We start from the raw sequence: 13,707 nt of genomic DNA, 5'->3' as shown, positions 1-13,707 counted from the left end.
CCACCACTCGGCCTCCAGAAGAGACTGGACTTTTCGGCTCTCCAAGTCCCAACCCTGCTTGGCTGAGGGTCTTTTTCTCTCATGTCTGTCTGCTGTGTCCATGTTTCCTCACCCCCAATAAACACCCTCCTTCAGCTGTTGATTCTATTTGCTTGAGATCTGTCTGTTCTTACCTGTTACACTTCACATTGGTCCTGCCTTTTCATTCCTTAACAGGAAGAGAAAACGAAGCCAATCAAGACCCCTAGACTGTATCATTTTCTAGACTATCAGAGGCACTGTCACTGTGAAAAACTTCAAAAGTCCAAAGACAGATTAATAAAAGTGCCTCAGACTCTCAGCTTATTAACTGTAGCAGCAAACAGGACTGGAGCCCTTGGGTGTCCTCGAAAAGCCCCGTCTGTGGGGTGAAGAGGCAGTCACTAAGGCTCATGAAGCCAAAAAGTAAAATATGAGGTCCACAACACTGCATAGAAGAAGGGAAGAAAGGTGTCACACATTTTTAATGGCTCATTTCTAGAATTATCAGAAGCAAGTGAGCACAAAAGTGCCCTTCAATCCTCCCCAGAAGTCAGGGCCGGGAAACTGGGCAGGCAAACTTCTGGTGTCTCTAAGAGGTGAGCATGGCCACAGAGGGTGAGAAGTTGCCCTGCTGAGGTCCTGGGGTCCTGAGACCATCTACTTACTAGGCCTCAGGCTGAGGCATGGGCTCCCATCTGTCTCGGGAACCACCCTCTTTCCACTGTCATAAGATAAAGGAGCTTCCAGCCTGCCTTGGACCCCAGCCTCCGCAGTCACAGCTGTGCGCTCTGTGGTCCAAAGCAGCTTGTCACCATGAGCACCTGTGTCCTGCCTGCTTGTCGGTGGGGACAAGAGCTTGCTGCTCTGACTCTGGAAGGCAGGTTCCATGCCCCTCACTGTCACCTACCTCACCCAGATGCAATGGTGTCCTCCTTGGCCAGGCAGCAACTCCCATCCAGACACCTCCTCTACCACAACCCCATGCCAGACTACGAATTCCACCCCTCCCTCTCCCTCATCTTTCCTCAGATGCCCCAGGCTACTCCAGTCTCCAGGGCTCAAGAGTCCCATTCAGACTGCAGGCTTTCTGAGGTCATGGACACTGACTGCTCTCCACCATGTGGACACATAGTGGTCCAAACAATCGCAGCACTGGAATTCTACAGAAGCAACAGCCACATAAACACAAAAATGCTGATCAACAAAGCATGACAGACGGAGATGCTGGAGGGGTGGTGCTCCTCGGGTGCTGTGATGGGCCCAATCACCAAGGACCACCCGGTGCCAAGACAGCACATTCACAGCTGAGACATCCTCAGGCCTCCAGGACCCTGACGGGCTTCACAACCAAACCTCAAAGAACGTCATCTTTACACCTGCCAGACATTTCTGCCCGGGCCTGGGGGCATTCAGACACTCACAGGTGGAAGAATGCTTTCCAGTCCAGGTAGTTTACCTAATCAGCTTGTACACACAGGTCAAAGGCTCCTGTGCGCATGTGCTCTACTGCAGCCTGCTTCCAAACGCAACAGTACCCTAGCACATGTTTTTTCAGTTGACATAAGAAATTTTTATCACAGGCTTGAATGGTTGGGAAAGATGTATGTTCCCACATGTTTTCGCAGCAAATATGGAGCTGAAGAGCAGTTCATCCCATTTATGGAATCTCTCGACTGCAAGTCTTCTTGGAAAGCCAATCTTCAATGTTCAGTCAAACAGCTGAATCAGAACTGAAAGCATAAATTCGGAATTTAAATACACATTCCAACCCTGCCACAATGTCTCCCTTCTAGATTATAATTCTAGGATTGATGAGTTGACGGGTGGAGACAAGGATGGATGGACAGACGGACACATAGGAAGGTAGGAGAGTTGAAGACAGGAGACTTGCCAAGAGTTGACTGGCGTGGCGAATAAAGCCCCCCACATTCCCAGAATTCTCCCCTCCCCTTGCTGTTCCTGGTCTCCCTGCTTCCCCCTCAGGGTCAGAAACTGCTGATTGCACCACTGCTCAGTGCCCCGGAAGTTTCGACACTCTAGAAAAAGAACCATATGTTAAGATTCCAGACTGAAAAGACTTCTCTTCTGGGACTAAGAGAGGGTCAGTCGTGAAATGGAGAGGAGACATAGGAAATAAGTCAAGCAAGATGACAGTCCCTACACGGTGGCGCTTAGATGTGAAATCTAGAAAGCCACCATTATAAGGCAGTGGGAACGCAGGTTCCTGAGGCCGGATGAGGCTGTGGGCACAGGGAGAAGGAAGTAGTGTGCAGTGTTCAAAGTTTTCATGAAGCAGGAGGAATGTCTTCCTCACCACAGTTATAATAGTGTCTATTGCAAGATTAATAAGTAGATTTTGATGTGGAGGTGAGGGGACAGAGACATTATTTAGCTTGATTTAATCATCCCGGGTATATATGTCAATCAGCACATGACATCCTATAAACAGACACCATTGTCATCTGGGACAAGTTCACTGTAAAGAACCAAGTTTCCCTGAAGACTGAAGGCAGACATCGACTTGTCTGCAGAGCTCTGGGTGTTACCACTGAGACTTTCCATGTCCTGAGATCCCAGAGAACTTGGATCTGAGTGAACTCAGTCTTTCCCTGGGCTCCTGTGGGGAGGCCAATGCCTCTTTCCCAGGCTCTGCCCCTTCACAGCGTCACTCTCCACTTTGGTTACTGAACCATGCCCTGATGGTGATGGACGAGGGACATAGGTCATGCACTCATGAGTTAGGTCTGCTGAGACCTGGCTGGCAGGCCTAAATAACAAGTGATTGATGCTGCACTTCTAAAATCTCCACTAGGGCAAACAGGAACTATTTAGGATCAAAAGAACAAGGATGTCACTCAGACTTCTTGACCAGTCAGCCATTCTAAGGATGTCATCAACCTCCAAATAGGAATGTCAGTTTCCGCAAGAGGATGATGCTGTGTCCTGTCTCTGACCCAGATCTACCTCACATGAAGCATTTAAAGCATTCTCCTGTTATTTTTTTTTCTTTTGCTTTGTTGTTGTTTGGTTTTGGGACTGTGTGTCTCACAGCTCTGGGTCTGATCTTGAACTCATTAGGTAGACCAGGCTGGCCTCGAACCAGCAACCATCCTGGCACCACTTTCCAAATGCAAGTATCCTGCTTAAGGTAAATTCCACACAGGTCCGATGGTTCAAGAACAGGCACATTTGTTTTTATCGTACCTGCCTCTGATTTGTGTCTGCAAAGTGATATTGGGCATAATTCTGAGAAACATGAAAATCAGTGACACAGATTTAGGTAAAAATCTAAACATTCTCATCTTCTAAAAATGTCCTTCGGGCTCCAAGGGAAGCTGACTTGGGTAGGAACAGAGTGCTGCGCCCACCAGAGCCAAAGATCAAGAGGACACCCTGGCTGGCTCTGGAGTCTGCGTCCGAGAAGATGGCTGTGCGGTGGCTAACAGGAGTGTGCCCAGAAGATCAACAGCTTCCTGAAGTTCCAAGGGAGAGGGTTGCCTTCCTCAAAATGAAACAGAAACTCTGGCGCTCGCGAGCTCATCTTCTCAGCCCACTTGTGTCTGGCTCAGCAGTGGTGGCCTGTCCCTGTCATGCCAGACTCACCTGGAGTAGCCTGCGCTGTGCCTCGGGCACACCCCTGGCCTCTGCTTTCTGCCCGGTGTCCCCCGCTAGGCCAGGAGCATCACTGGACCTCCAGCAAGAGTATTTGGGGGCCAAAGTCAGGGGCAGCCTCCCTCGGGCACGTGGGGTAGGGCTGCTGGAACTGGTGTCTCTCACACAGGAGACACCAGCAGCCGCTCTTGCCAGCCTGAGGTTGTGTTTGCCCTTCCCTCTACGCTGGCCATGGATCACCTCCCTAACGAGAAGGCCTGGCCTTAACCACAGCTCTGACTTTGAGGAATTTTCCTCGGTGAAACTGGGGTAATTCAGACACCACCAGAACTAGAACTAAACCAGCGGTCGGCTGAGCATTTCCAAAAGGTTTGCTTACCACAGCTGGTTTCTGATGTCACCAGCCCAACGTCGGAGCCTGCCTGCAGACAGCCTCCTGGCTTCTCCCACTGGGGGACAGCCGCAAGCATCCTTACGTAAGCAAGAGAGGGAGCAACAATAAAGAGGGGCCAAAGCACCCTGCACAATCCACAGCAGGTCACATCCCAAAATAGGACCATGTCGGGTCTTCTCAGGAAAATGGGCCAGACTGGCACAGAGCAGGCCGGCTCCACACAGCCCAGGATGGGAGGGAAGACAGACCTCAGTGAAGCTCTGGCCCCACCCCACAATGACGTGACTGGAGGACTTTCATGAAGTGAAGTCAGGGCCTCTTTCAAAAGCAAAAGCTGTACCCTAAGGATTTCTGGGAATGCTCTGCTTCCTCCTTCTCTCTTTTTATGTTAAACACTCTCACTCAGTATGAAGTCAAAACAAAATATTACAAATAGAACATTCCTATGCTCCATGCAGAATTCCAAAGTAGTTCCCCAAAAAAACAAGTCTGCTCCAGGCATGGTGGTGCACCCCTTTAACCCTAGAACTCAGGAGGCAGAGGCAGGAGGATCTCTGTGAGAGTTCGAAGCCAGCCTGGTCTACATAGTGAGTTCCAGGACAGTAGAGTTATAACGTGAGCCCCTGTCTCAAACAAAAAACACTCCTGTGAATCTCCTCTTTGGCAGAGAAGGCACTGAAGAAAGCCGACATTTACTGAACATCTACTTCACAGATCCACAAAGAGGAGCTCTGAGAAATTAAAGAGGGGAGACTGGAGGCAAATTCTCCTCCAACACAGATGTGTCCTGCAGTAGTGCTTCCTGCAACCCTTGCATCCAGGTCCCACTGGGCAAGCTGTCCCTGGGGGCACTCAGTCATCCAGGGAGACAGCTCAACTCCCAGAATAGATGACTGTATCTGCACAGGACACAGGTGCCACCTATAGCACCCACCCCACTCCCCCACCCCCCACCCCCCGCAACAGAGCACAGGGAAAAGACAGCTAGGGCTGTAATGGCTAGCACCAATATACAACTTTTTGAGGCAGGAACCAGTCAGTGGTTTCTTAAGAAGAGTACGTGTCCATTCTATAGAACTCAAGGATTCTAAACAATTGCAAAAGAAAAAAGTGCAATCCCCAATCATTTGCAGTCTTAAATTAACGCAATTTATTGACAGCTTCATTCTAATACATGCAAACTAGATACAGAACGTTTTTCGGAGAGTTCAAAAATCTAGTCCTCGAGGACCCAATTGCACATCGTCACTTTTCAAGATAGAGCTTAAGTTATAAGGGGGAAAAAAATGAAGACCCAAGGACAAGAGAAAGACTAACAAGCCCTAAGTCCTCCAGTCCAGAGCCCCTTATGAGAGGGGACGTCTACAAGCCAAGCACAGGGTCCTGCCTGTTGCCTACCTCCTGAGAAAGATGGGGCCATGTGGGTGTGCCCTGCCTGCACCAGGCATGTCCCACCTGAGCCAGTCCCCTGGCTTTCCACTGAACACACAGTAGGAGGCCCCACAGAAGTTCCCAGGTCTGGGCTAAGTCAACTGGAAGCCTTCAGAGCTGGGACAGGGCAGAGACAGGGCCTGCTGGAGAGGCAGAGTCTCAATAAGTGGGGGGAGGGGGAGATGCCTACCACAGCCTCTCCAAATAGCCTGCCCTAAATGGAAGAATTCGAGTGACAATTACTTTTTATTTTTATTCTTTTTTTTTTTTTTAGTTCTTTCTCTTTCTAAAAATTCTTCCCTTTTATTTTGAACACATTTTCCTTTCATTTCTTGCCAAGAAAGTGGAGTTTGCTGGACAAGTCCTGCCTTTCCTGCTGCCACTGCTTCCAGAAGCTTTCACTTCCTGCAAGCATAGAAAACACCTTCCAGGCAGAGCAGAGACCTCTGGCAGGCAGCTCCTCTCTTCCTGACCAGGCTCCCTCCGCTCCGACACTGTGGGGAAGGGACCCAGGAAATGATGACCCGCTCACTTGCTCTGCCCTTCCTCTGGAGGCACAGTCCCCCCTTGTCTTCCAAAGCTGAGCAAACAGGTCATCACCCCAGGTGTCCTGAGCGCTGGGCTCTGGTACCTGACTGATGGGGCTCAACACACAGACAGCCTGCAACTTCTCAACACTGAGAGGCTGTCAGCCCAGGCATGAGGTCTGATCAAGACCAACCCTGTCCCTCAAGAGGGAAGAGAAGGGATGAAGAGGTAACACAAGGCACTTCGGCCCTACTGGGTTCCAGACCTAAGAAGTCAGAACAGTTTTGAATCTCAAAAATTTAGGTATGAGAAATTTAAAAAAACAGACCAACATAAAACAAAAAGAAAACTCAAAAATAAATTAGAAAAAAAAAAAAAAAACCAAAGGACAGATTTCCCAAAGAGGGCCCTACGACAAAAAGAACAGACCCATTACACAACACAGAAGGTAACCAAACTCTCAAAGAGTGAGATCTGTGAGAGGTAAATTAAGGCAGAGATTAACGCCATTCATCAAGAGCAACTTCTAGAACAAAGGCCTTCCCTGAGAGACTCACAGTGCCCTGCGGAGAGGAAGGGCCAGGTTCCCAGACCTCCAAAAAGAGCAAGCTGTGAGCGGAGGTTTCAGAAACACTCCTCAGAGAGAAAACATGCCTGGAGACACTCAGGTTCCTGCCCTCAAAGGTCAAAGGGTGCAGAGGACCTGCACAAACCCGGGGAGGAGCATGCCACCCACAGGAGAGGTTTGCAGGGGTTGGAGTAGGTTGACATTAAGGAAAAAAAAAAAATTTCTCACAAAACCCAGTAACTAGGAAGGAAGTGGCGGCTAAAATAAAACCAATGGGTGGACTAGAAGGAAATAATATTAAGTGATAAGACAAAGAAAAATGTCAACATTACAAGCAGGACACAGGAGAATGAGTAGGTTGTCATCCAGATCGGGGTTAGAGTTGGGGGAGGAAAGAATCCCACTTACTTAGAGGAACAACCCTACAGCTGAAGCCTGAGATAAGAGCAGGAAGGAGGCCAGGCATGAGGATGCGGATAACTAAAGCCTCAGCACATGGCCCCAGCAGGGGCTAGTCATGTCCATCCCAGCCTGGAAGCTCCCTCAAGGTCTCATGTAGATGGCTAGCCGCCGGCAGAGCACTCAGCTGCTGTCACTCAGCTTAGCACAGTGCAGGCCAAGGAGAGCTGTAGGCACAAGTGCCCTCTGCCCCGGCCCTGTGCATGTCCCCAGGTTGCAGTCACTGCACGGTGGTTGACGACAAACAGGACCCCATTCAGAGGTATCGTTATTTGCCAGAATCACTTGAGTCCACATTTCGCCCCCTCTAGAAGCGCTGACATGCAGAGCTCGCAGTCGCACAATGAAGACTTGCCAAACACGGTGGTTTCTACCAGCTTAGCCCGACTGGGCAACCCTCCAAACATCATCGAAGCCATACTTGACACCTCAAGTCCAAAGCCAAGGGCTCTACCAGCGAGACATACATCGCAGCAGAAGTACGCGCTTTGGTATTCAGATCCAAATGTGACGCAGAAAAGGGCTGATTCACGAACAGGGAGGGTGGTGATCTGTGTGTTGTTGTTGTTGTTTTTTTTTCTTTTTTAAATATTCATAGCTTGACATTTCGAGAAGACAGAAAGCAATTGAAGAGACTTCAGGAGCTGATACACAAAAGCCTGACGTCAGAAAGACGGTAAGAAAAAAAAAACAGCAAAGAAAAACCTCAGCAACCGCCAGCCCCTCCAGGTCCATCACACAGCATTTCAGCACCTTCTCCATTATTCTCCAGTGTGACTTCCGAATGGGTCTTAAAACCGGAAGAGAGAGCAGTGCACAGTGAAGTCTCCCTTTGACTCTGAGTCCCCATCTATGCAAAGCCCGCTTCTCCCTTTTGACACCCCACACTGCCCAGTAAGGTCAACTAAATTTCCTTGTGAGATCAGAGACAAATGGGAAGCTGTATTTTTATTGTCCTTTCTAATATAAGTGTGCCTGAGAGGGCATGTGTGTGGATGCTGGTGTCCCACACTCCTTATTTGGTGGTGGTGGTGGTGTTTTGTATGTTTGTTTATGTCTCAATGTATTCGATTTCACTTCGATGAAAACCACGTCAGGGGACCCTCCAAGTGGACACTCCGCCCGGGCCCCACCCTGCGCTGTGTGTGCACCGCGGTGGAAGTCACTATGATAGCTCAGAAGAGCATCTTAACGATAACGTCCCAGGTGAACAATTTATTGGTTCACCGGTACATACATTTTTAATACTGATCAATACTGACAAATTGCCCTCTTCAAAGGCTTGCGCCAATTAATACTCCCCTCAGGAAACGGTGAGAGGGTTTGCCTCCCTCCCGCAACCAATGGTGTGCTACAAAGCTATAAAGTGTCTTAACTTTCGCCAGCAGGTGAAACTGGCAGCCAGCGTTGTTGGAAAGTGCCTTTCATCCCCACGATGAAGCAGGACACTGTTTGGGGGGCAGGTGGGGTGTTTGTCTCCAAGGAGCCACTCACTTATTCTCTTTTTCCACACTCTTTGCTCACACCCCTGGACTGGTTGTCCTTAACCACTTCTGAGAACACCTTGTGTTAGCGGACAGGCCGTTGGCTCTGGCTTTGACAGCAGCGCAAAGCGGGAAGGCCCTTGGCCACTCCCTTGGGGTTCCTGTCCAGAGCCATACAAAAGGGATTCCTCTTGTCTCCTTGTTCACTCAGAATTTCCTTTGATTACTGAGGGACTTTGAGTCACATTTAAAATGCTCCCTCTAATCTGAAGCCAGAAAGGATTCCCTCGTGGTATTTCATTTATTTATTAATTTGTTGTTATTTTTTTTACAGTTTCTTCTTTTTGCGATTAAATATATTCTCCATGTGGAATTTAATCTGGGCATACAGTGTATGGGACAACCTCATTGTCTTCTGAGCCAGTACCATCTTGTCCCCAGCTCATCTCTTCAGCCATCCTACCCTTTCTTCTACCACGTGAGGTGGGACATGCACAAAATCCTGTGTGCCTGCCTGTCTCTGGGTCTGCTGTTCCAGCTTGTCTGTCCGTCTGGGGCCAGCGGCATGCTGTTCTAATCACTATGAGCCTTTATAATCAGCTCTTTAATCGGCCTTAAAAATTAGATGATACGGTTAATCACAAGAACCAGGAGTATTACCCCAAAAGACACGGTGACTGGCTAGACAAGAATGTTTTCAAAAGCAAACTTCTGATCCTGGGTCACAGAGAAAATCTGAAAATATATGGGACCCTTAGAACAGCATGGAAAAGACACCATTACCACCACGTCTGGGAACCACAGCAAGGGACCTCTGAGACACCATTTGACCTTCTTCTGGAAACAAATCAGGTTATGACAAGAAGCACAGAAGCCGGTGTGGTGGTGGCATCTGCAACCCCGTTGCTGGAGAGGCTGAGGAAGACGTGATCTTCATGAGCTCAAAGCCAGCCTAGGCTACAAGGCCAGACCCTGGCTGCCTTCCCATACGAAAGTCACATAAATCCTACACACTGCTCTGCTCTGCACCAGGCTGCACTCCTACCCGCGAGTCACCTCCTTTCTCTCTCATCAAAGAAAAACGCTCTCCGTGCAGAACTTCTCCTCTCAGAGAACTTGCCAAGTCTCAAAAAGTCCAAACCTGCTTGTATTTTGATAAATAATTCATCATCTCCAAACCCGTGGCATTGTTTCAGGACTTCCCATGCAACACTCCGTCTCGGCTTTGCAGAAAATGTTTTCATCTAAGTAACAAAGGCTCTTAGCCCCAGCCCAGGGAAAGCGAGTCTACCCAAATGTGGAACACACAACTCACTCCTTCCTTTGGACTCAGGCTGCCTGTTCCCCGCTGACCTCACTGCATGTCAAGTATTGTGTTCGTAGTGACGCAAACGCCTGGCCACTGGTGCCAAGGAGTGTATTTGGATTACATGGAAAAAAAAAAATAATGAATAAAATAAAGTTTGGAGTCGTGCAGCAAAGCTCTGCAGCCCCACTCTTTCATTGTTTCTTCCCTTTTAGGAAAACGAGCACTGTCAAAGGGCCATTTTACTCAGACTCTCCCACTGAAATACCCTCCCTTGTTCCTTCAGCAGACTGCTTGGAGGTGTCCTGGGAGGGCGGACAAAGAGTCTATGAATGAAGCATTTGCCCTACCCTAGAAACAAAGACTAGTGAAATACAGACCCCAAAGGGGGCAATGTGCAGCAGGACAGACAGAAGCAGACAGGAGAGGGCCTGAACAGACCCGGGAAGGACGAGAGACCTTGACAGGCAGCTGTCAGCACAGAAAAGGTCCCCTGGAAGAGAGAAGGACTCGACACAGCATCTGAGCTCCCCAGCTATTTATCTGTAGTCGGTACATGAGGCACACTGTATGAGGTAAGAGGTGCGGTAGAGAGGGCAAGGAGAGGCAGATTCCCGGAAGCCCTGAGGGAGGCAAAGCATCTCCTGGGAAAGAAGGCCACGGAGCACTCTGTCCCTCCAGTGTCCACTTCTCCCATGTCACTCATTAAGATGCGTCATCACTACCCTGTACCCAGGTCCCTCAAGATGGGGACTCTGTTAAAGGAAGGAACAGGCCTTCCCTGACACGCGACTGCCGTCATCAGGACTATAATGGCTCCCAGTTGGCACTCAGGATTTGTGTATCACATAATCTAACCGCACCATACTCACCTACCCCTCCCTTAACCTGAACCCTGGACGTTTTCTTCCACAGCTGAACCACCGCTCTGCTCTGTGTGCGCCACCCACCCTCTCCACACAGCCCCACTGCTGTGGCTACCATCCTATGCTCCCCCAACCCTGGCTTCCTATCTCCACCTTGGAGCGCGCTGCTCACATGCATCCCTTGTTCTTTCTGGAATCTTCCTCTTGTTCACCTCCACAGATCTCAAATTCTTCCTCTTCCAAGACTACAGTCAGATGTCACCCTGTGAGTCGCTTCTCATTAGGAAGTTTGTGAAAGGCACAACGCGCGAAGCCTTCCTGGCTCTGTAAGATCTTGAATCCTTTGCTCTGGCCTGCCCCTTGACCCTGTCACTCTCCTTGCCCCCCAGCAGATGTCCTCCTAAGTTACTGCTTTACTCTCAAATGTCACTGGTCACTCCCCCACACCCATCTAATTGCCGGTTACTAAGTGCCCCTCCCAAGCACCCAGGAGACCTTCCACGCCCCTGACTCTCTCTTCATTCTCCCTGTTCCCTAAAAGCTTTCTCAGGCCTTGCCTTCCTGTCTAGCTTGCTCAAAAGGGCCAAAATGCGGGACAATTGGAGTAATGGGACACTGGCATCTGAGGAAGCATTTCATACCTTCTTACTGCTCCCCATGTGAGAAAGCAGCAACATGGTCCCCACAGTTCCCGCTAAAGAAAACATCTCCCTTTGGCACTCAGCATTCTCAGGTCACCATGCCTCATCTCATCCTAGGTCCCCTACAGAGCTGTTTGTTCATTTGCCTAGTTCTTCAGACTCCGTTGCTTCAGTAGACAAACATTCTCCAGTATCTGTGGGATGAAGTCATAGCTCTCCATCAGTCACAGCCATGGGGTACCCTTACTCCACAGATCTCCTAGTCAAGGACCCAATGGACATGCCGGCCCCTGGATCTTACTTGATCTCCGAGGCCCCTCTTTGAATTCCATGATGTGTTTGTCCCACGTCACCTCCAGGTGCTCAGACCACTCCCATCTGGTGCACTCTTCCATTCTCTGCTCCCATCATGCCTGACTCTCACTCCCACTACTCGCTCTGGAGTTCCACTCTCCAACGAACCTTCAGCTACTGCCTCAGTCCTAGGGGACCATAATCTTTATTTCTAATCCACTTCAGGCCAGGACCATACTCTCATTCCTCAGTCTTCAGTGGAGGACCGACGTTGCACCAAGACGCCCCACCCCCCCGGCAACCACAGCTATCTGTCTGTCTCAGAACTTCCAGATTCACACAGAGCATTCAGAGACTGACTCCCCATGAGGACATCACATGCCATGCCTCTTTCCTTATTCTCCAGCCTTGGGGAGAGGAAGACTTTGCGTGGATTTTTAGCATCTACTACACCTTGAGCATCTCAGACTCACCACTGCCAAACCCACCAAACCTGCCTGTGCCTGCACCTTCTCACTCCCCCCTGTGGAGCCCCTCCCCAGTAACCGGAAGCCCAGGCATGCATTCTCTACTCTTCCCCTGTCCCAACAGGTGTGCAGCCCCCTTAATGCCTCCAAACACCTCGTGGGCCCTCCATTACACTTCACTCCCACCGTCATCCCCATAGTTCAACAGCCTCTGCACACTCCCTTCCCCAACAGCCCCAAGATTCATTTCCCAAATTACAGTCAGATAAGCCTCCAGAACATGAATCAGAGAACTCAGAGGCTCACAACCCTCCCAAGGGCCCCTAGCACCGAGAACCATGTTCGGTTTTCCTCAATGTCTACAGCCCTGTTCTGGCCAACCTGTGGGTTTCGTCACATACCAGACATCATCATCGAGTCTGCGGTTCCATACTCCAGCAGTACACCTTTCACTCTGCTCCTCCAGCCCAGGGCCCATCTGCCTGGCCCGTCTTCTCCCGATTGCTCTGCACACCACGGCTGGCCATACTGCACAGCTCAGATCCTTCCAGACTGACCTTCACAGCCCAAGGGCAGCTCTCTGTATGAATTCTCTGCCTACCTTTTTTGGTGTGTTTTGCTTGGTTTCTGGGTGGTTGCTGTCTACACCACTAGAGAGCAGTAGAGAGCAGGTACCGCCCAAGCCAAGACACCTACGACTACAAAGGTACATACTGACTGACTCCCATCCCAATCATACACCCCATCCCACCCCCAGCTTTCCAGTCCAGGAACCATGGTGTCCAATGTCTACACAGCCACCCACCACATTACCTGTCCCTCTATCCTCCGCCTCCCCATGTGTTGTCATGTACAAGGTCCCCCCAGCTGAGGACTCTGCCAGAGACCTCTCTGCTCCAGCAGCACCATGGAAGGTCTGCTGGCCTTCTTTCACACCTGTCTCTGAACTCAGAGGACTGTCCCTTACAAGAAGGCCTTTGCATAGGCCTTTAATCCTGTCCCCTTAGCTGACTAAGATCCTGTCTATGACTTCTAGAGGTGCCTTCTTTACCCAAAAGGTTTTCTTTGGGCTTCTGCTGGACAAACTCCCTTCCCTGCTCCCTTGAGACTTGGGCATGGCATCCGATAGAACACCCACTGGGTCTTCCAAGCTGGGGTCTGGTCTAGCCTCCTTCTGAGTCTCCTTCCAGCCTTGCTGGGGACGCAGGAGCAAAAATTCCACCCTCTCCTGGAAGCTGCAGGCCCTGTGAGGACTGATTCTGTGGAACTCATTTGCTGGGCCCCTAGAGTTTGGTGTAAACTCTGGGTAAAAGGCCATGTGCGTCCAGGTTCCTTTTGGGTGCCATACCTCTTCCCCACACACGGCTCTGTGATGCTGGCACCTCAGACTTTCCCACACAAGCAGATAATGTACCTTCCCCACGGGCCCACCACTGTCTTATCCTCAGCATCAGAACACAGACAAGTCCCTGTCCACAGTCCTCTCCAGCTGCCTTCTAGAAAGGAAGCCAGTCGTCAGGAGTGAAAGCAGGGCAGTTGTAGATGGACAGGCCTGAGAAATGATGGGTGCCTGCTCTGCCCTTTGCCACAGCCTTAGATAACGTGCCCCTGGGAGTTTTCCTTCAGACAGACTTGA

The 13,707-nt window shown here is 50.1% G+C and overlaps 1 protein-coding gene across 12 annotated transcripts in view; it reads right to left on the bottom strand.

The window, feature by feature from the left end:
- The window catches only part of Pde10a (phosphodiesterase 10A), a 437,658-nt gene that overhangs the window by 175,966 nt on the left and 247,985 nt on the right, over positions 1-13,707 (bottom strand). The window contains exon 1 of one of the 12 annotated variants that reach the window (XM_052750821.1): positions 12,473-12,683. The exons of 8 other annotated variants lie outside the window; for them this stretch is intronic. In XM_052750821.1, the coding sequence (XP_052606781.1) occupies positions 12,473-12,485 (13 nt within the window). In that variant the 5' untranslated portion in view covers positions 12,486-12,683. Of the gene's footprint in view, positions 1-4,012; positions 4,119-6,962; positions 7,036-11,611; positions 11,721-12,472; positions 12,684-13,707 lie in introns of those variants that run through there. 3 more of the 12 variants (XM_052750818.1, XM_052750820.1, XM_052750816.1) reach the window with 3 other exon arrangements.

Source organism: Peromyscus californicus, unplaced genomic scaffold (genome assembly GCF_007827085.1).
Source record: "Peromyscus californicus insignis strain IS unplaced genomic scaffold, ASM782708v3 Scaffold_22__1_contigs__length_63687245, whole genome shotgun sequence".
NCBI lineage: Eukaryota > Metazoa > Chordata > Mammalia > Rodentia > Cricetidae > Peromyscus > Peromyscus californicus.
This window is presented reverse-complemented; position numbering and strand designations above follow the sequence as displayed.